General features: G+C 43.6%; 1 protein-coding gene across 4 annotated transcripts in view; it reads left to right on the plus strand.

Annotated features, from left to right (window-relative positions):
- palld (palladin, cytoskeletal associated protein) overlaps window positions 1–23280 on the plus strand; it is a 62897-nt gene that overhangs the window by 13728 nt on the left and 25889 nt on the right. For 3 of the 4 annotated variants that reach the window (XM_056378389.1, XM_056378386.1, XM_056378388.1), the window contains exons 3-11: window positions 9090–9265; window positions 9672–9732; window positions 10547–10664; window positions 10765–10827; window positions 13497–13638; window positions 13761–13784; window positions 14475–14594; window positions 15492–15972; window positions 17642–17677. In XM_056378389.1, coding sequence (XP_056234364.1) covers window positions 9090–9265; window positions 9672–9732; window positions 10547–10664; window positions 10765–10827; window positions 13497–13638; window positions 13761–13784; window positions 14475–14594; window positions 15492–15972; window positions 17642–17677 — 1221 coding nt within the window. The remainder of the gene's footprint in view (window positions 1–9089; window positions 9266–9671; window positions 9733–10546; window positions 10665–10764; window positions 10828–13496; window positions 13639–13760; window positions 13785–14474; window positions 14595–15491; window positions 15973–17641; window positions 17678–23280) is intronic. The other variant, XM_056378387.1, reaches the window with a different exon arrangement.

Here is a 23280-nt window from a genome sequence, read left to right on the forward strand (position 1 = left end):
AGGAGACTCCAGGGATCCTCATTGACAGCAAACTAAAATATCACCAGTGTGTGTCTGTACCGGAGCTCCTGCAGAGAGTAAAACACACCGCGCCCTAAACAAACCACAAATACCAGGTTTTTATCTGCTGACTTTAGTGAATTTGAAGTTTGGGATTATTATATTGTCGCGTATATGTGTGTGTGTGTGTGTGTGTGTGTGTGTGTGTGTATATACGAAGCATGACCAGACACAGTAGCCGCAGCCATCTGTCTTGTACTTGCCAGGTGTTGCCAACTCAAACTGGTCTATTTAGATCCTGACTATGTGAGCTATTCTCGTTCGGGCCTAACCGTGCTGTTTAGGCGACCTGCTTCGCTCTGGTATGTGGGATTTATTAAGTAAGTGGCAGAATACTTAGTCTCTCGCTCTGTGCCACACTGTAGTACGTACTGCAGCCCTGTCTTCTTTTTTTCTTTCATGATACCCTGGTTCCTGCCGTCACGGATCAGGGCCCCAGAGGTTTCCATAGTGACAGGGTCATTTGGCCGGAGCCCAAAGTTTGCTGTGGTGCTTTTGATGGTCAGCAGACTGTGGCCTGGACTTGTGCAGGAGCAGAAAAAAAAAAAAAAGCAAGGTTTGTTTTTTTGTTTGGGAGAATGATTCCAGAGCGAAAACAGAGAGAAAATAACACCACCACGAATCCGCTTGTTTGAATGTTTGCAGCCCACAAACTAAATCACGGTGGAGGAAGTTTACCTGTGTTGCAGTGAGTTTGACTCGCACAGGTTTGATTAGTCCTTGTTGTAAAGGAAGTGGGGGGGGAAAAAGAAAACATGGAGGCAATTCAACCAACCGCCGGAATCGCATGAATGAATTCAGCGTGGGCGCCGCTCTGCAAACAGCTTTCGTGTTTTAAACGTGTCTTAAATGTTTTCTGCTCTTCTGTCTCGTGTGGAATTTGGCAGCTCTGGACTGCTCCCTCCCTCTGCAGCCCGGTGCTCAGGCTGAGCATTGTGTGTATGTCGGACTGTGTGACTCAGAGTGGCTGTCCCGGTGTGAGAGTGTCAGTGGCTCAGTGCGTGTCATGCTGTCAGGAGCAGAAGCTCTGTGTGCAGCCGTACATCAAGGAATTCATTAGTGACTTTTGGTTTGACTGAGCGGCAGCGGCACCGCAGCTCAGGTAAGTTACAGACCGAACAACGATATTAGTTAGTGATGTCATTTCTCTGCTATCGTCAGATGAAATTAAATTTAATTTATTTGATCTTCAGATTATTTTTTAAAAGGGAGATTATGAGACTCCCCCTGAGTGAGAGTACGGTCATGTGGTTTACATCCCATTCAACCTGGCAGAGGATTTAGGTCTTTTACTACAGCATTGACAACTTTTATTTTTATCTTTTGTTTCTCTTTGAAACAACAGCTGACACTGTGTGTAATTTGTATTTGAATGAATGAGTGGGTTCTATTGTTCTTTATGAACAGAAAGAGAAATCTGCTTGTGTTTCATCTCTTTTAAAATCTACTGATTTCTTCTGGGGCCTCAAAACTGAGTGAAATAAAGTTGTTGTGTGTGTGTGTGCGTGTGCATGTGTGCGTGTGTGCGTGAGTGTGTGTGCGTGTGTGTGTGTGCGTGTGTGCGTGTGTGTGTGTGTGCGTGCGTGCGTGTGTGCGTGTGTGTGTGCGTGCGTGTGTGTGTGTGCGTGCGTGTGTGTGTGGGGCATCCCACTGAGTGCCGAGGTGTGTGGATTTGTAGCTCAGCTGCTGCACATGTCTGTCACTATTTTGGTTCTCTCTCTCTCTCTCTCTCTCTCTCTCACTCTCACACACACACACACACACACACACACAGACACACACACACACACACACACACTTGTTTTAAACTACAAGAACTGTACATACAGTATTAGTATCTACATTATTTCCTATTTGGTGATAATCACAGTATGAATTTCACATTTTATATTAATACCCACAATGCTTCAGTTTCCTTCTGGGCACGCTGACACTCAGATCTGCTCTGCTGTAATGCTTCAGTGGATGAGGTCTGTTGATGGACAACTCGGGGGAGACGTTGAGAATCTCCCCCACCCTCCCCCTTGGTTAAAATTCCTCGGAGAAAAATATCCGTCATGGCTTCCGGTCAGAGCTGTGGCTGTCATCTGCAGCTGTCTGCTGTCCAGAATATTCCAGTGATCTCTGACCCGTGGTCCTCCGCCCCGATTAACAAGGCTCCATCATCAGGCGGCTCCTGCTGCTTCATTAGGCGTCACATTCCTGCATGTATCATCTTTAATCAAGACTTTTGTGTCTGCAGGCACTTCAGGCATGTAGCACAACACTTAAACTAAGGTCAGTCTCAAATCTGGGACTCGAATATTTATTTATGATCCGTGCCCGGAAGAAAACACTCAAACAAATGGACTAGATCTTGGTAGAAGATTTGTGCTTCTACTGCAGCTTTATTTAGATCATTAACTCACAGTAATGAAGTAATTCTGAACAAACCGTTTCATTTAAAAATGATCTAGCCCATGGGAGCTACAAATAATAATACACAATCATTCTCTCCCAGCATTTAGACCGTATCTGTGATGATTGATATAATTTAATTACAGTCACAAACTGAATGTCACATAAATGTTTCATGTTTCATGGCCTCCCACTAATATGGCTAACAAGTTATCATTAGCATTAATTTAGAGTGTTAATGAATGAGTTCAACATACTTTCTCGCTCTCTGCGCTAACCAGCTAGTTGCTAACTGTCTGTTATCTGGTGCTGTGGATTTATCAGAGCAAATTCATGCGAAACAGCTGCCTGCTGCGCCTGGAAAAGATGCTAACGAGAGCGGAGAGGATTGTGGGCCACAAAACCAAAACAATGAGCTGAAAGACGCTAGAGTGCTCTGCAGAACTGAGAACTAAACACTGATTATGAGCCTTTGTTTATTACAAAAGAGTAGAGGAGGGACAAATGAAACGCAGGATGAAGGGAACACAACAGTTTCCAGCATTCTTCTGTGAAGTTTTATGTTTTGGATTGTGATGAGTAAATTCAGTCAGGTGGTAAGTTCTTCTGATTGACAAGTTGTGTTTATTGTTTCAAGTGTCATTGACATGATGTTATGACAGATTCATTAGGACTTTAACAGATCCAGAAGTATTTTTACATTATAGACGAACAACTGAAACAGTCGTTATAATAAGCATTTCTTTCGTCCTGCTGCTGATGCAGTCACTGTGTGTCACAGCATTTATTAAAACATGTGTATGACATGTTGTACCAACAGAATATGCCCAGAGTTAGAGTGACCTAACCCCTAACCATCATTAATTGTAAGGTCATATGTTCCAAAGATGAATTTAACATTTTTTATTGAGATAAATTACAGGGACAGTGTCAGACAATTATAATTAAAAGTTGTCAACTGTTGTGTTTCTTTCAAAAGAAACAGCAGACAACTTCAGTTCAAAGTCAAATTTTAACAAAATTGTTCCACATTTGTGCAACAATAACACCTGGTATGAATAGACGTTATCTTTTATAATGACGTTCATCTGAAAAGTGATTCATTCGTTCCTGCTCTCCGCTAATTGTACTGAACTGAACATCTTTGATCAACTTCTCATGAAATTTTGTTTGGACCTTGATGTAAAAAAATCAGCCTTGGTGTTGAGATCTATGAGTTTGTATAACTTGGTGCAGATCCAGATAATTAGATCAGATGGTTTGACATGAGTCTACAGCTGCTGTAGTGCAACGGTTTGTATTGCATAGTAAAGACTATCTGTGCACGAATAGTTTTTATTATGTGTTTTATTTACATTCAGGTCTCTCTTGAAAAAGAGATTTCTATCTCAGTGGGATTCACCTGAATACATGAAAGTTAAATAAATAATTAAATGAATAAAATAAATACTGCTGAGGTTGACGCTGTTGCTAGCATGACTAAAAACATTGACCAAATCCAGCGTCATCAGCTTCTCTGTTGAAGAGAGCTCGTGTGTCTGAGAAGGGAGAAGATTGAGTGGATCTGCATTAACTCTTGGCATGTGAAGCTGCTCCCACTTTAATCATGTTGGGCGGGTAAATTGTGCATTGAATGGGAGCAATATTGGTACTGCTGCATTGCATACCTTGAGGGCAGGTAAATGACGCATTATGTGGTATTACAGAAAATTACAGTAATAAGAAGGGCTGTGGTGGGAATAAATATTTTGCAGCTTTAGTGAGGTTGTGCTTTCAGACCTTTGACTGAGCCTCTTAGAGCTGCATTCGTTGTTGGTTCCAGTCGGCGTCCGTGGGAAAGAGGAAACCCAGTCTGCTTTCCATCTTGTGTTTGCGTGAATTAGGAGATTTCTCTGTTGTGGATAATAAAACCGACATGGCTCCCTATAGAGCTTGGGCAGTTGCAGTTGACCTCTATTGTAGTTTGTAATTAGGGATAAAGACAGCCTTTATGCCGCTCTCCTTGTCCAGTTGCACTTTGGTTGACTTCTGTGGCTCAAAGCTGAACACAGAGCAAACTTTGGAGTCAAATCAAAGACAAACATGTCTGCAGAAGCATATGTCCAGTCTCCCCGTGTCTTGTATAGTGATTGTTGATTGGCTTGTGGGTGTGTTTCTGCGAGCTTGTCACTCCTACATCCTGTCAAGGTCATTTTTTTTTTTCTGCGATCAAACCCTCCTCCTCTCTTTTTCTCTTCCCCCTGCGCTCTGGCTTCCACCCGTTTGGGTTTGTGGTGAAACTGAGCCGAGCTTCATAAAATTTTCCATCAACAGCAGCAAATAACAACAGGGTCAGACGAGGAGAGTGTGGCCCTCAGCACGCACGGCGGAGGCCAGGGCAGCAGGCTCTGGTTTGGCCTGTCCTGTGGAACGCTCTCTCCTTCTGTATTGTGGAGAGGTTAGCGTAGCGACCAGATCGTCCTCCCGATGATAACCGGTGGCGTCATCTGGCCTCAATTGTCTTAAAGCGAGAAAGTGTATAACTGCCTCCTCACATGCTCTCTTGACTCAGAGAGCTGCTGACAGGGCCGGTCGATGGTGGGATGTGTAGTCACCATCTTGGCCGGATGCCCTTAGGGTGGGAGATGAATGAAGAGGTGAGGTCGTTGCTCACAAAGCCTATTGACTTCCAGCTATTTGGTATGCATGCTCTGAATAGTTGTGTTTTATAATGGCATTGTTTTAAGAGGAAATGGGTGGTAGAGCTACGTTCTGCCAAAAAACTTCTACCTTCGCTCGGGTCTCTCAGAACACCCAGGGACTGCTTTTCCAACACGCCCTGCTTCCCCTGCAAACGAGCCAATTGACGGTTGAATTCCTCCTGTGCCTCCTCGGCTGTGTGTGACTCAACAGAGTCCCCGCTGGAGAAAACACTCCGCGCTGTTTAGGCCTAACACCATGTTCAGCACATTCCACAGAAATAGAGAGGGGATTAAATAAACATTACCGTCTGTCTCTGAATGAGTTTACTCAGTAATTATGCATAATGGTAGATCATTAAGGTTGATTAATAAGGGGTTTTTATTGTTGTGCTCGTTGGGAATGGTTTGTGCTTCCTAGTTCATGCTCAGTTAACCCTCAGAGGAGCACGAGCTGATGAGTCTTGCGCTCTCTGCTCTGTGTTTTGTCAAATTGTGCCCAAACAAATTTACATTTCCATTCCTTTACTCCTACTGAGCAGATGGTCTGTGTTTTAAATTCAGCAAGGGGAGCCTGGTAGACCTTTGTGCCATAACCAGAATGGAAAACTACTGAAGACATTTACTAAAGAAAAAAACTCCTCTGATAAACGCTTGAATTACATTTTTGCATTTTACTTCACACGTGTTGCTGCTCTTCAGATCTGGACACATTCAGACCACCCTGTGGAAAACATGTCCCCCCGCTGTTTGCTGGCCTCTGCCCACTATAGCTACACATACATACACAAAACACACAGTATACACCAACAGCCTAACACCCCCCCTCACAAACCATCGTCATTAGTTAAATGATGTCATGTGTTACATTAATCCCTTTCCTGCGTGCGTTTAATTTAACAGCGCTCAGAAACTGTCCATGTGATTTTGCCATATTGAGGCAGATTCGTATTGTGCGGTCCACATCAAACTTGGAGGATATGGCTGCAAAGTCCGGAGTGAACCGTTTTGATTTATTCGGTGAAAGAAAGTAGTGAGGTTTAACCAACAAAAGAAACCTGAGTTTCCCAAGCAAATCCACAGCAGACATGGCAGCCACCCAAACGAGTTGTTTTCCCTTTTCGCTGCCTGGTTATAATCTGGAAAAATGGATTTCAAAACCACACAGACATATTGGTTTGCTCAAACAATCACATTTTTTTGAACTCTCTGTCAGCTTCATATCAAAGAATTTCGGCCTGTGTCGTGTAACGAAGTCGAGTCACACATGATCCCCGTGTTGTCCCGGCCTTTCTCCGTCTGGTTCATGTGTTTGATGCACAGACAGCTGCCGGCGGAGTCTGAAGCGTGGCAGATGACTCTTGGCCTCCGCTGCCTGGAGGGCTAACACGTCGGCGGATAAGGTCTCCCTGCTCGTGCCACAAACAGCTCTTCATTAGTCTCACGTCGTGATCTGTTTCCTATCATTTAACACACTGGCGTCTGGCTGCGTGATAGAGCCAGCCAAGTCCTTCCTTTGTTTCCCCTCGTCCAGCGATAAGACGGAGGAGCTGCCCCGAGGAGCCGTTCGTTCCTTGTTGTTTTTTGGGGCAGAGAAAGCAGAAACAGAGTGACGAGGCCCTGCACTTCTCCACCTGTCACTGCTACTGATGAATGGCTCAGTGTGATCCGTCTCAGTAATGACAGAGCGTTTAATTTTTCCTGTCTGACCCGGCCTGACTCACGCTCATTCACCTCCTTTTCCTGCACTTGCCATTCATTCATTCACTTTCTCTCAGTCTCGCTCGCCGGTCTCACACCCACTCTGTCAGGTGTAAATCCTCCGGTATGAATTGTTGTCTGAATATTTTGGCTGACGGATTGCTTTCTGGAACAGGAGCCGGCCTGCTGTTTGACTGACACCCCAGAGTGTGTAAAATCCAGTAATGGCCGTGCAGCAGGATGTCGGGAATTTTTACACAGCTCTCCAAGATAGTTGAACGTCCTCTGGCAGGTCAGCGCTCCGGATGGACAGAACAGCTGTTCTTCCGGCATTTTTGGGAATTCCTGTCCCTCCTCCTGTCAGTCAGTGCAGAGGTCAAGAAGTGAACAAGACATGCACAACCTTTCTTTTAATAAGGTGCTGATAGGCTGCACGGTGTGCCGGTGGAGCGGGGATATCTTGTCTCGATACGTCACGATGAAGAGAGAGGACATTTGAACTGATAAAAGCAGTTTACTTGTGTGTGTGCGTGTGTAGATGTGATGTGAACCCTGTGTGCTCCTGTATTTGATGTGCTGGCGGGGGTGAGGGAAGGTGGGGGCTTTGGGGTGGGGTCCTGCTTTAATCATAACACTGTGAAGAGAGATGAGACAGACCACGCTGGCTGTGCTGAAGACTCTCTCTCATCTCTACTGGGTCCCAGATCAGGGAACAAAGCTTGTGTTCGCAGACCCCAGGGAGGTGGTGGTCTGCTCACGCCGGCTTTGTTAGCAGACACACACGACTCCGCCTGGAGGGAGGGGGAAAGGGTGTATCTGCTTCCCGTAACACGGCGTCTCGTCAGTGCCCCGGGGTGGCTGATATCTGGCAGATATGGAAACTCAGACGTGCCCAGAGGGTGTGTGTGAGTGTGTGAATGAGTAGTTACTGAAGTGAGTTAGACTGGCAGGCCTCCATCATATTTGGAAAAGGTATATTTAAGTTCAAGTATTTGTCAAGAAGAGTGATGGCCACTGCCTGTAAGATAAGATTTTATTGAACAAAAGTTATGATTCATGATTCCTGTTGCATGCGATCTTTTCCTTTACTGCAACATTTATTTCTTATGGCAAGACGTGGAATAAATAAAAGACTCTTTTAAAGGTTGTGGCTTCCAGTGTCGCTGCAAATCTTGATCTCAATGAAATTCACAAGCATAATAAATTATCAGGACTACTCTTCGTACTGTCTAAACCATGCACTGCTGCAAGTCACTAGAAATTTTCTATAGCTACATAGCTAACATTAGCATTAACAGCTGTTTACTTACCAGTCTCTAAGAAGCATTTTTAGTTCAGCATAAAACTTGTGTTAAGTCTTGTCTCTATCACGTCTTTTCCTCTACTGAAGTTAGCATGCTAACCATATAGCCCCGGCCCGTCTCGTCACTTTCTCATAGCGACTCACTGTGAACTTACAAGCAGACCGCTTTAATCATTCACCACAAAATTAAAATGTATATCTTTGGGTAAGGGAGGGTTTGGAGGTTGGATGATTCACCACTTTGATCCAGACTGAAATAACTCAAAACTATGGGATGAATTACCCTAAAAACATTCATGGACTATTATATAAACTATTTGATTGGTTGTCATGAAAATTAGCTTCATATTTTCAGAGTCCCTCCAGGATAAATTCAACTGATTCTCTTATTTTTCCCCTTAATCGTTCTCAAAAGAGGGACACTGATAACTAAATTTTCAGTTTATATACCTGCAAAACAAACGGCATTCCCATCATCCTCAGCTGCACTTTGTGTTAAATACTAGTTAGCAAATGTTAGCATGCTAACACGCTAAACTAAGATAGTGAACATGGTAAACGTTACAGCTGCTACACATCACCACGCTACCATTCTTGTAGCATGCTAATTGACGTTAGCATTCAACCCACAGCTGTGCCTATGTGCAGCCTCGCAGATCCACTAGCATAGTTGTAGACTCTTACTCTTATTGTACTATATTTTTCTATGAGTTTAAAAGTCAGTTTTTCTACTTTAAATGATGCTAGTTGTCTTCATCACTCAGCACAGTGCTGTTAGCTTAGAGCACCAGTTTAAATAATCTACAGGGTAGAAAAGGACGATTTTAGTGTCTAGGTTCATCAGACTCCTTAAAGCTCAACTCTAGCTTTTAGATTTTATTGTTCACAGTTGTTCTGATTGGCAGCAGCATGTTGAAGTAACCACACTTGTGTTTCACCTCCTCCCCCAGGTGGTTCTGTGAAGGCCGTGAGTTGCACAGCTCTCCTGACATACAGATCTTGAGGGACGGTGACCTGCACACGCTGGTGATCGCCGAAGCCTTTGAGGACGATACGGGACGTTACACCTGCGTGGCGTCCAACAGTCTCGGAGCAGACAATACCTCTGCTGAGGTTTACATTGAAGGTCAGTCATGAAATGCATCATTTTCGCATCAGGGAACTTTTACTTTTGAGACATCTGTGCGAATGAGAAGCCTCGAGTGTGTTTGTACAGGGGATTCCATGGTGGTTAGTCTTCTACAGTGCTTAATAGCAAAAAGAAAATATTGCTTTATGGCGCAAAACAAGGATGCTATTCTTCTCACACAACCGAGCTTTCAGTGTTAGAGGATAAAAAGACGAGAAGCAATGTCCTTTTTGTGCAGGATTTATGAGAAGTACAGTCATCATGTTGGTTTACACTTTGGAGATTTTAAAAACTGCAGAACAAATTTCCTGGGAATTTGCTAATTGCTGAAATATTTACTGTTGAAAAAACATCCTGTGTGATGTGGGAATAATCATCGGTGCTTCTATTTATGTTCCATCAGGAGCTTCATCATCAGACTCGGACGGAGAAGGAGCAAAATCCAGATCAGGAACCATGCCTCAGTACGTGTCTCTCCGTGACCTCTTGTGAACCTGTGACCCAATGAACCTTGAACCCCTGAACAGGTTAACTGAGCCCCACAGCAGCTTATCAGGTCTGCTGCCTGCTATTTAACTAGGCCCTTAAAGGGGCCCTAAAGAGCCATAATCCTGACCACATACCCAGGCCACAATTTTAAATAATGAGAGGTTCAGAGGTTTAAAAGAAAGTTCACCATCAGGTTTTCCCCCTATAAGCTGACTTATTTACATACTTTTTACCCCTTGTTCACTTTCACTCTCTTCTTTTATTTCTTTATTTTTCTTTTCTCTTGAATCATTTTCTTCTGCTTTAAATGTAAAAATAATATTAACTTGATAATTTTGTAAAAAAGTTCATTGTCATAAGTATTTTTTTTTTTTTTTAAATAGCACTTACAAGACTGAACAAATCCAGGACACACTGTCTGTCACTATATATGTGGTTATTTTTGTGCAGGGTCTGGATCAAAATATATATATATTTATACATATTTAGAAAATGTTATTACTAAAATAATGCATTTTTTGGATGGTGCACTCAATCTGACAGTACTAGAGTGAAGTGCTTTCTAGCTCTCTAAATATTTTTGATTATTATCTGCTGTATAAATCTGCCTCCATCTGAACTACTTCCTGATTCCCTTTCTGTTTACACTGAGGCCAGGAATACTGATATCATCTTAATTGCCAGGGAGACGGTTTGCTTTGATTCAAGTATCATGTTATAAATAAAAGCATATAGAGTCGAGGAAAACTTTTCTCATTTGTGTGCTGATTTATGCTTTGCTTATTTCAGAGTGCAGAAGAAGACTACTTCAATGTCCCTAACAATACGCTCTTCATCACCCAAAACCACGGAGGTCCATCCTCATCGCTCCACCCTGGTTCAGTCTCTGTCTCAGCCCCCACAGAGGGTAAGCCATCCACAGCACACACAGCAACACAGGCTCATACGCAGACGCATTTCTGAATGGTCTCCACCTTTTCGGAAACTAAGCTTGTGTCGTTTTCTAGATGCAGAGCCCGGTGTCGTCACTGTACGCCGGTGAGGCGTCGGGCCCCCCTGTATTCACCAAGGTAAGTCCGCGTACGCAACATATACAAATACTACATGATGAAATGTAAATGAACACCCAAATGTTATACACATATCCAAAAAAACATGGTCATTAATATGCTGCTAACAGCGTCTTCTGGTGAAGTTTTTCCACAAGAGTTTGAAACCTGGCTGCAAAGATTTTCTCCCATTCGACCTCAAACGCATCAGTGAGGCTGAACACTGATGCGGGGCGATAAGACCTGGCTTTCAATTCATCCTCAGAGTTTCAGATCTTAGTTTTCCAAGTCTGGTGAAGTGGAGGGGGCCTGTCTCACACTGCTGCAAAACATTAGACGCATGCCATCGTCTAAAATAAGTTTGTATGCTGCAGCGTTAAGATTTCCTTTAAAAAGAAACCAAAGGGACTAAAGCCCAAACCATGAAAAACATACAATACATCATGCATGCAATACATACAGGCATACATACACAGAACCTGATACACATGTACTCGGACTCCGTGCCTTACCATAATAGCAGTATGCAGTGCTGTGGCTTTCAGCGGTGGGGGTCAGATAAAACAAAAGCTTTGATGGGAGCTCCTCCTCCAGCTCCAGATCACCCTTCTCCAACTCAGACGCTTCAACACTCCCCCAACAGGCCCCAGCTCCCTCTCCCTCAGGCTGTGGGTCTTGTGATGGCGGGTCTGAGACGGGCCGAGGCAGAGCTTCAAACAGCCCTGCCAAACCCACAAGGGTCAGGTCTCTTTCGCTCTCATTCAGCCAGTCAGGCCCTAAATCATTTTCCACTTCATTACAAAAAGACATTTGTTTTTCTTCACTCCCCCTCCTCCTCAACCCCCTCACCCATCTCCTTTAAGAAAAAAAACTGTCACAGGCTTTAATCATCTCAATGAGAGAGGATGTTCGCCTCTAGTGAAGTCAGCGCCGTGATGTCACCCATTTAACACACCCACACACATACGCTGTCGGCCCCATGATGTACATCCCGCCCTTTGTCCTCCCAAAATATACCCATGCCAAACACACACAGTCACACAGACAGAGAGAGAGAGAGGCTCAGGCTCACACGCACATCTATTTACACTGACACTGAGTGCCTCCTGTTGATGGATGTACCACTCTATGTCACTCCGGCCCCGTTGGCTGGAAGGAGACACAACACCGTGTTGATACTGACCCCCATGTGGATGTTTTTTTAGTCCTGTAAAACCGTAAACTGTCATGTGACTGACTGGAGACAGGAGTTAACTGTCATCCGTCAGGAAGATGTGATTCTGAGGTTAAAAGAAATCCATCATTTTTTACACATTTGAACTATAGCAAATAAGAGTGTAAGTGATAATGAAAAGCAAACAGTCTAATCGTAGTTGACAGTCCTCCTTATACTGAAAGCTAACTGCTATCTTAAGCTAGCTTAAATGACCCATATTTTCCTCTTCTTCTGTGTTTTATTTGAGGTGTTGATCCATAAGAAGATATATTTGTGATTTTAAGAACCAAAAACCATCTCAGTGTAGTTTTACATCTCCTCTCTCAGGCTTCTCTCTGCAGCTCTAGTAACAACAGGCCGGTGAGCCAATCAGAAGAGAGGAGGCTCTGAGCCTCTCTTCTGATTGGCTGTTTTATGAGTGATCTGATATAGATATAGCATATTTTAGGTAAAACACTCAGAGAAACCAAATCCTGTAAAGGTTCGGATGGTGGGTCCAGGTGGGCGGGGCTTGGTGACTGCTTTGTTGTGACATCACAAAGTTCCAGAAGTCCTGACGGCTGGTTTTAAGGCTCAGTTTCTGAATACAGGCTGTGTGCATTTCTCTGTGGACTGAGGCTTTGATACTTTCACAGTATTAATATAGAAGCTAGACCTGATCTATAATCACACTACACATGGACACAGACCTTTATATAATATGTGACCTTTAAACTTGAGTATTTACCAAGTAAATCATTACACACATACTTTCCCAGAACCAGAAGGTCAGAGATCCTCTTTCATTGACTTCCAAAAGGCAGGTATTCAATGTCAATGATGATAAAAAGTGTATTTGACAACCTGTCAAATATAACTGCCTCTTTCAGTTCATCATTTTCCAAATATTTAAGAAACGATTTAATCTTGGAATATAATATTTTGACAAAGTAAACTTAGGGGTGTGTTTTGTAAGTTGTCAGCATTAAGTGACAGCTATTTGGACCAACACAGATGCAAAGTTTAGGCTAAAGTTAAAACAAATGGACAGTGTCAACAGTCAGATTTTTGACTATTTTTGGATCGTGTGATTCCCAAAAACAGAAAGAAAAATGTCAGAGGATGTCAGGGTGTTTGAGGAAAGTGTTTTTTGTGATTCTGTTATTGAGAGTTTAAGGTGAACAAACAGATGGTCGTTTTATATCTAATGTGGTGAGATAAAGTGACTTTTTAGTGGAGTTCGCTGAACGCTCAAATCGTGACATCTCATGTCATCTCCAGCCCTCCCTCTGTCTCCATCTGTCTCCATCTGTGTCCGTCTCCATCTGTCTCTTCTGAAGTAGATTTATTCTTTTCATTTCCAGTTTCACTTTCTTCTTTTTCCCCCGTCTTTCTTCACTGACTCACTCCTTTTTCTCATTACCGCTCCCTTCCTTTTTTTTACTTTTTATTTTTTTTTACTCCTCTCTGGCTTATTAGTCCTGGTTCTGTGTAGCTCTTGCAGGATGCCCAGGCGTCCGAGGGCCAAGTGGTGGTTCTGGAGTGCAGGGTGCGCGGTGGCCCTCCTCTGCAGGTCCGATGGTCCCGCCAGGGAGAGGAGATCCTGGACTCACCTGATTTTCGCATTCTCCAGAAAAGTGAGACATTTCTTCTGAGTGATTTTTCATTTTAAACACAACATTTACAGTCCATACTTGCTAATAACCAAAATATTTCTGTGCTCTTCTCTTCCCGTCTGCCTGTCAACACTCTGAATCAGAGCCTCGATCTGCAGCTGAGCCAGGTACAGTAGGTGACCTCAACTCCTTCAGGGTCTAACATTATATGACTCTGTCAATTACAACACTGCTTTCATCTTCCCAACAGCAGTCAGTGGTTTAAATTAGTAATGGATTATTAGCTTTGTCCGCAGACTCCAGTTGAGTTTGATGGTTTCATTATCGGCCTTTCACTTGGTTAAATCTGTGTCTCACACTTATTATCACATCTATTACAGTCAGAGGGAGTCCCTGTGAAAGTCTGAGAAACTCACACACACACACAAAATCATGGCTAAATAATGACACACACACATTTTCCCACCTGTGTGAGTCAGGGGGCGTTTCAGGTGTTGCTCTCAGTCTGTGAGTCACTCAGACGTCCGTGAACATCTGTGCTTCAGTGTTTATGTGTCTGTCTGTTCTTCTCTCTGCTCTCTCTGTGTGTCTGAGTATGAATAGTGACTCACCGGTCTACATGAAATGTCCATCATCTGTCTACTATGAACATAACTCATCTTCCCGTCCATCTAATGTCTCTATTACATCTCATTACAAACAAATCAAGTGTCAACATGTCACTCCACTCAGTGTTGTGTTTTTTAATTACACCCATCATAGTGACCGACTTCAGACCACAGAGCTAGGATCATAAATGGTTCGGTTATTAATCATGTAATTAATTGTGGTTGTTTTTTTTTATTTTTTTATTTTAGAAGAGATCTGCACCCTGGTGATAGCCGAGGCCTTTCCAGAGGACGGAGGTCTGTTCTGCTGTACGGCGTCCAACCCGTATGGCTCCATAAACAGCACCGCCCAACTCGCTGTCACTGCAGGTGAGATGAAGCCAATGTGGACGCTCCTTAAGATGCAGTTTCTGTTTATTCTGTAAAAAAGATTCATTTAAGTCACCAGGGAAACTGCTTTTTTTTCCGAGCGTGGTTTTGAAAACTATTGTTTCATTAAGATAACATTATGGTTTATAAGTGAGTTTCCCTCACCTCAGTTTAATCTGCTGTAGGCTAACAGACTAACAGATGCTGGTAACAAGGATAAACCAACATGAGGCTTCAAAAACTATTGGTAATGTTCCCAATTGTGCATTGATGCAGACATATCTGCTTTAAATTATACTCTGTTTTTGTCATTTATATTGTCTTTACACACAGTAGAGTCTCTGTAAGTTCCATCTCCACTATTTTTAAGAAATTATTTTTAACACCCTTGACTGTGAGAAGATGTTGTTATCAAAAGATGAGTCGTTGTAAGATTAAACAAAATGAAATGTAAATTCAAAGCATTCAAATGAATCAGGGTTTGGTCATTATCCAGTCGCTCCACTGAAGTCCTGTGGTTTATAATCAGTGGTGAAAGTCATTTGTTTTGTCTCAACAAGACGATCGATGTTTGTCCTGCTTGTTATTGTGAAGTCTGAACAGGACAAAGGTGAGAGGTGTGAGTTGTGTGTGTGTGTGTGTGTGTGTGTGTGTGTGTACATTCTCACAGACAGGACTGTGTATGTACAGCACAGGATTCACCATGTGGTTAAAGGAAAGGCTGAATAAACAGGAATTGCATCAGCTTGACTGGATCCAGCTGCTGCTTTAGATCAGATCAGCTGTGACACAGTCGTGTGTGTGTGATCTTTATCTACTGAGCTATGCAGTGGCCAGAAGAAAAACGTAACATTAAAGTCCAAAATTTTCCACTTTCCTCGTGTTTGTTTCCCTCAGCGACCGAGGACTCATCCAGTAATGGCATGTCTGGTGATAGCTCGGGGTTTGAGGATACGGCCGCCTTCCCCCCTCCTCCCCCACTTACAGAGATCAGCCTCCTGGAGCTGCCACCCAAGACGCTGCCTCATCCCGGCACCGAAGCTTTCCATATCAAGGAGCTGGAGATCTGGCCCAGTGTGTCCACCCTGCCTGCAGTTCAGATAAGCTCAGAGGTGGAGGACAAGGACAAGGAGAAAGAGTCTATACAGAACGGCCAACCCCCGAATCCACCGTCACCTCCAAGCCCACCTAAAGACATCACGCCACCACCCCCACCTCCACCTCCACCCCTACCACAGTTTGACTCTACGGCAGATGTCCCCGTCACAGCCCAAAGTCCAGCTCCGGTGGCACCAGACTCACCTCCGACCCCAGGCAAGGTGTCTCCATCCCCTGCGAGGGACGGCCCTCCGCTGCCGACCAAGCCCAAACCGAAGCTGTGAGTACCTGTGGAGGTCCCCGTGTGTCTGTGCCCCCGGGGGGGGGGTTGGGTAGTCACCAGGGGAGGGCGGGACGTGGGAGGGAGACAGACTAGAGGAGGCCTGTCTGAGGTCTGGTGGAAATGATAGTGTCGTGTCTCAGCTTGGTGAAAGGGTTAAAAGGGGGAATCCCAGAACAAAAGCACTCCCCCTGCTTTCATGTTGGAGTCGGTGTGGCATCGTGTGCCAGGGCGAGTCTGCCAGCTGCCGTCTGTCTGTGGCTGTAAACAGATCTGCGTGGCTTTTGCTGGATGGCTCCTATTGTTCCTATCTGACCTCGGACTGCATGCCCAGCCCCGGACAGAGCCATTGTGTTTTTGTTTTTTTTTCCTGAGCACCTTTCTGTGAGCTCTATAGGGATCAGGTAGGATGTCACTGTTATTAGAGGAGAGAATGGCTTTATTTTTCAGTTGTTCCTGTGTTTTTGAGATGTCTGCAGTGAACAAGCCTCTTGTGCATGGGTTTTTATCACACTTGCTGATGGATTAGGAAGAGTACAGTCGAGAGCTGACAATAAATAAGAAGGAAGAGAGAAAGAAAGGACTGAACATTCAGACTCAAACCAGGGATGTTGCACTCGCATGGTTATCATCTTAGTCCCCTGAGGTTAGCAGGATGCCTCCCTGATGCATCTGTGATCATAAATGACATCACACTATAGACAAATAATTGTAGTGTATTCTTTCACTCAGTTCGCTGGTTTTTGAGATACTTGTTTTATTCTATTTTACTTGTTTAGCTTTTAGCGATGTTAGAGATGTCGATCGGTCCATCCACTACTTTGGTCCACATATAGAGATTTGTAAATATCTCAATAGATCAGATGGATTGACATTAAACTTTAGACAGACATTCGTGGTTCCCAGAGGATGAACCCTGCTGACTCTTCCTCTTGCACCACCACGAGGGATGACGTTTGTGGTTTAGAATAAAAAGGAGTTTGCTGCAAATATTCATGCTCCCCTCAGGATGAACTTTAATAACTCCTGACTCTCTCCTCAGCACGACCACCAGGTCAGATTCTTCACTTATTCCAGTGAAATTACTCAACATCTACTCGATGGGTTGACACCAAACTTCGTACAGACATTCATGGTTCCCAGATGATGAATCTTACTGACTTTTCTCGCTGACATTTCATCTAGCGCCACCATGAGAGTGACATTTTTTGTTTTTTATTGAAATATCTCGACAACTAAGGGAAGAATTACTGTGACATTCGATGCAGGCATTCGTGGACAAACTGTAAAAACTTGTCTGTTTATCCATTAATTTGATTCATCACATCTCAACCACGGCCTCAAAGAGCCGCTGGCAAGTCTCTCTCTTCTTTTACCTTTCACTTGCAATATTTTTCCTTTGAGTTTGGCTAAACTTACTCAGATGGGAGGAGGTTTTTACAGAGGTTTCTAAATGACTGTCACAGTATTGAACAATGTCCCATCAGCTGCAGGTGGTCAGCAGTGTTGTCATGGGCTATGGCTGGCTGCATGTAGACTAGTATGTAGTTATAGCACAGTAAAGCTTGGTGTTTTGCATTGCATGTGTTCTGAATCTGATTCCGGCTCACGGGTGGTATTGCGTATCTGTTGACATAACTGTCATGACTTGTTAATTCTGTGCTTGCAGAGCTGAGAATATAGAGGCGGAGACAGAAAATCACAGGTAAATATTTGTCTGTGAGGGTGATGCTCTGGATGTGATTTGAGTGGCGCCACATGTGGCTTTTATTAATGCAGCTATCGTGGAGGCAAAACACAGAACCAGCAGAAGAAATTATATTAAAACACATGATTCATTCAACCTTAGACAAGAGCAGAGCGGCTTTTACATTATACTGCAAATGTGTGTGTGTTTGTCATGTCCGGTCATCCAGTTTCTATATGGAGCCAAGGATTCTTCAGTATTGTAGTTGCTTATTTATACTTTTACTAATATGTAATTCCACAATTTTCCATGTGGCATATAAAAATAAAGTTAAATCTAAACTTGCCTGAATGTTTCCCAGAGAGAAATGAGATTAATCGTAGAGCTTCGACAAAAGTGGAAATGATGAATATTGAAGTAAACATCAAATGAGAGACGCTGTGTTTCGTTTCTCGCTTGTACAAATAGCAGGGAGACAGAAAAGTCTTTTCCACAACAACAACAACAACAACAACAACAACAACAACAACAACAACGGATTAGCTGCGAAAAACAATCAGCTCCCGACTGTGCAGCAATTAGAAAACATCAGCCATCCCTCTCCCCTTTAAATTGTGTAATCGCACAGTAAAAACAGCAGCTCTGCCATTAACCGAAGGTCACGTCTCTGCCAGACTGCGCTCCGTTTCCTCAGGTGACGTAACCGCTCTTTAACCTAAAGCCCCCCCCCCCCCCAGAGCTTATCACCAAGTTCCTTGTATCCTGTCGGTCGTGTGGCTCATCCCATACTTGACTGATATATTGTCTCTTTGTTGAAACATCAACAGAGCAAAGTAATCCCAGTCTGTTACTTTAATTGCTTTATTTATTTATTTTTTAAATTACCACCACAACCTTTCGAACAAACCACTTTGTTGAATTGCTGTTAATTCAACAGGCGGAGTGGAAAGTGTGACGCCAACGTTCTTGTATTTTTGAAATAAGGCAATATCATGAAATAGCTTTTGTTTTACAGCATTCACTTAAAGGCAGTGGGGATTAGTATGGATGCAGTTTAACTGTTTGAGTCAGCACTTCACCCACAATAAGGCCTGAGTGTCTAGACTTCAAAACCAAAAGAGAATTAATTCTAAAATTTCTCCGTTCATTTAAGCTTTTACTCTCAAGTAAACACGATGCACATGTGGATATACCCAACAATTACTCAGGGTTTTCTCTGCATCTTTTATTATTTATAAAGAAGCAGCTGCGTCAAATAAGGTTACATTCTTAACTCCAGTGTTTACAGCTACTGGGGAGATACGTTCATGTTCACAAATCTAAAATAAATGGTTCTAAATCATAGGAATAACATACTGGAAGCCTGTGTAAGGGATGATTTTTTTGCTTGAATAACAGAGAGCTGATGAGTTGGAGGAAGTCGTTGTGTGACTTGGCAGGAGAGAGAGACTGCAGGAGAGCCGGGCTGTGAAAACAGACCTGCTGTTTTTCTGTTGCCGAAGGAAGAGAGAGCCGGGTCGGTTGGTATTCGGGTTTGATGCCCGGTGTTGATGCCAGACGTCAGGATAAGAATCGAAGGAAATTCTCAGGGGAGAGGCTCAGATTGTTCGGTCGGATCCGAAACAGGGTTCAGGTTTTTTGGAGAGAGAGCAGGATCTTTTAATTCCCATGGTAGAGAATAGGTACATTGCAACGTCTCACTGTACACTCCTCTGGAATTTAGCTTATTTTTCACATCAGTTTTACTGTGATTCTAGACAGAGAAACAAATAATATTTGGGTTACTCGCTTCAGTTGGTGAATTTGATGGATGTGTGTTTTTCAGACTACTGTAAACAGTATAAGATAAACACACGACTCCACACACAACCAGCGTTGCAGTTGCCCTCTTATAAACTGCTTCGAGGATTAAAATGTTTTGCTAAATGACATTTTGCTTTGAGCAGATTTGTTGTGTGAGGCAACGAAAAGTTGTATTTTATTGGCGCTGCTGCTGGTCTGGAAGATAAACTGGGCTTCCCACAGAGAAGGGTCTAAATCTACTGTACAGATATTAAACACACTCAGAGAGGACACACAATTCAGCCGGGTGAAGATCTGTGTCTCAACATCAGGTCATTGCCCCCTCAGAGTTATGCCCCCCCCCCCCGTTCAGGGCTCCCCAGGGTTTAACTGTACACATGTGACCGTGTGTAAAGTCACATCGTCATAGACTGATAACACCTGGAGCTTGTAAATCTGTGTGTGTGTGTGTGTGTGTGTGTGTGTGTGTGTGTGTGTGTGTGTGTGTGGTAGTCACCCGTCTACTTCATTAAGACGTGGTATTGAGCCAGCACCTCAGGACACACACCTCCACTGAGTTAGACAACAAGACAAAGGAGCAGACAGACAGAAGTGCCAGTGCAACACGTCGAAGGTGTGACCACCGTGATATTGACCATGATAATAGGGGCAAAGCGTTATATTATACGTTAGGATAATGTCTGGGTGGGCGTCACACACCAAGCAGCAGAGGCAACAATTATCCTCGAACCACTCCACAGCTTAATCTCTCTGTCATAAGACCAGGAATCAACTCTGACAGTCCAAATTGTTCTCTTGCACGTATTTCATTCCACAGTCTGTTTTTATGTGTGAGCTGAACTCTCACTACCAACGTGTCTGTGGATTTTTTTTTTGATGCAGCTCTATGTTCATTTTTACTCAGTATGCTAAGATTACAGATGATGAAAAACAGGCGCACATTGGCACTTAACACGGACCTCGATTTAGCCGTTTTTCTCACTACACTGATTTTATGTTTCTGCGAAGGGTCTGGAAAGATTCAGCTCAAGTTTTTTTTTTTTTTTTTTTTCTTTGCCTTTGATTTGTTAAAGAGATGCTGTAATAACCGATTGACTGGGTGTGAATTTAAACAGACCAAAGACCTACTGCACTATACAATACGCAGTACCTGCCCTTGATTGTAAAGAGTTTTGAATCAAGTGCAGCTAAAGCAGACGTAGCCTTTGGAAGCAAAGTAACAGTTAAGCTATAATCATATTGTCTAACATCCCAAACACACAGGAGTTTACAACTACAGTGTGTAAGTGACACCATGTTTCGAGGCTCTACCGCAGTGATAAAGATGAAGAACGGTCTAATCCACTTTAAAGTTTCATATTTTACACTTTTCTAGTGTTTTATTTGAAGTGTTGATCCACAAGAAGATATATTTGTGGTTTCAAGAACCAGAAACCATCTCAGTGTAGTTTTACATCTCCTCTCTCAGGCTTCTCTCTGGAGCTCTAGTAACAACAGGTCGGTGAGCCAATCAGAAGAGAGGAGGCTCTGAGCCTCTCTTCTGATTGGCTGACTGTTTTCTGAGTGAGCCAACAAAAATATATTAGATTTCAGGTAAAAACACTCAGAGAAACCAAATCCTGCAAGGTTTGGATGGTGGGTCCAGGTGGGCGGGGCTTGGTGACTGCTTTGTTGTGACATCACAAAGTTCCAGAAGTCCTGACGGCTGGTTTTAAGGCTCAGTTTCTGAATACAGGCTGTGTGCATTTCTCTGTGGACTGAGGCTTTGATACTTTCACAGTATTAATATAGAAGCTAGAGCTGATCTATAATCAATCTACACATGGGCACAGACCTTTACACTGGAGGAGCTTTAATGTGGCCCGTGTTGCATGCAGCTTGATCTTAACGCGTTCGATCCATGTCCGCTGACATGGAGATTAAATGATTTCTGCAGTAGCTCCAAACCTCTTTAACCCCACTGAGGTTGTTGTCAGGGGAACAGCATACAAACTGAAGGCAACAAACCGCTCTATGCCAACAGCGCTCATCTGAGCTTCTACTTGTGTTTACAGCACAAAGCGGCAGCAGGTGATTGGCTGTTCGCTTTCTGTCCCTCTGAATTCTTTTCTTTCTTTAATCACACTGCTAGTAGGTAGTCATTTCAGGCTTCCTGTGTTAAATTTAAAGCAGGATCTATATTGTTTCTGTGTTGCATTGCTGAGCAAGGAGCTCCGGCTGCCAGGATTTGTCACATATCTGCGCTGTGACTCAGAGCTTCCTCTCAGCAGTGTGTTTGTTTACGAGGTGCAAGTCATGAACTCTCTAATGAAGTATTAACAATCACTTTCTTGTCGAGGTGTTGCTTGTGGTTTTATGGAAAGCAGGAAACATGCATGTTAAGTAACCGCATATGGTGCCGGCTGCACACTGAGAAACTTTTGCTTGTTGTACATCATCATCATCATCAAATGTCTAATTAAAAATTGAAGTAAAACACCGAAATGGATGCAGGCCACGGGGGTGTATGACTATCAGCAAATGGAAAAAGGCTGAGACAGAGAGTTAGTTGTCATCAGGGAGAGAAGGAGATTGTGCAACAGAATAAAAAGCGAAATGAAGTCAGCGGAGACACGAGGGAGCAGGAAAGCAGATAATTTCACATCAACCTCCAGAGTCAGAGATGGGCAGTCCTTAAAAGGATATGGGAGAAACTGGATTGGCTGACACACCAGACTAACTAACCACTGGATTGGTCGGCCGAGCTAGAATGACCTGCATGGAATGGAGAAACTTTCCAAATAAGGAAGAGAGTTGTCGGAGCTGACCTTCAGTACACAGAGGGGGGGGGGGGGCTGGAAGAAAGAGGGGGTGAGCAGAGAGAGAGAGAGAGAGAGAGGGAGGGAGAGAGGGAGCGATGAAATGATGTGCAGAGGGATGAGGGGAGCGAGAGACTTGGGTGTATGTCTGGGAGTTGACAGCATGGAAACTAACAGGCCTCGGTGAGCCCCTCATGGAGAGCAGACTGTGTTTCCCAGGAAAGAACACCCTGGTATGTTAAACACTGAGAAACACACAGATAAATACACATTACCCTAAATACACACACACACACACACACACACACACAAACACACACACACACACTTGGAGAATCACATTGTTTCCGTATGAGGTCAATCAACCTCTGATTATGTCCTGACCCCGGCCGTTGGTGCGAGCGGCGTGTGTGGTATAGATGTTATCTCCCTTTGGACACACAACTCCCACTTCTGGATGTTAATTAAAGGGGTGTAGTGTGTACACTCACTCTCTCTCTCTCTCTCTCTCTCTCTCTCTCTCTCTCTCTCTCTACGCCGCTGTCGTGACTTTGAGATTCGCTCTGACTCACATCAAAGTGTCACTGACTCACACACAGGGACTGACTCGCACCCTGACCCTCTCCCCAATATACAGACTCCATCTCTCACTCACACACACACACACACCTAACAACTACACACAAGCACCCCCACTGGACCGGAACCCCCCCCACCCCATCTCCCATCAACACGATGTGACTCATCAGCCGCCTGGAAACACTCTAAACTCTAAAAATAGAGGCATTACACACAAAAATAGAAATGATAAATTCCCCAAAAAGGTTTTGTTTCATGGCACAAAAATGAAGGGGAAACTTCTTTTATTGAGAAACTGAATATTTTCAGTGAATGAAACCAGATCTGTGTGGTAATGATGGGAGTGTTTCAACACACAGTGACACTGGGAATGTGCTCAAACTGTTCCCTTAAGATCCAATACTGTACGTGCTACATGAAACTATCATGTTCCATACGCTC

Source organism: Seriola aureovittata, chromosome 6 (genome assembly GCF_021018895.1).
Source record: "Seriola aureovittata isolate HTS-2021-v1 ecotype China chromosome 6, ASM2101889v1, whole genome shotgun sequence".
In the NCBI taxonomy this organism is placed as follows: Eukaryota; Metazoa; Chordata; class Actinopteri; order Carangiformes; family Carangidae; genus Seriola; species Seriola aureovittata.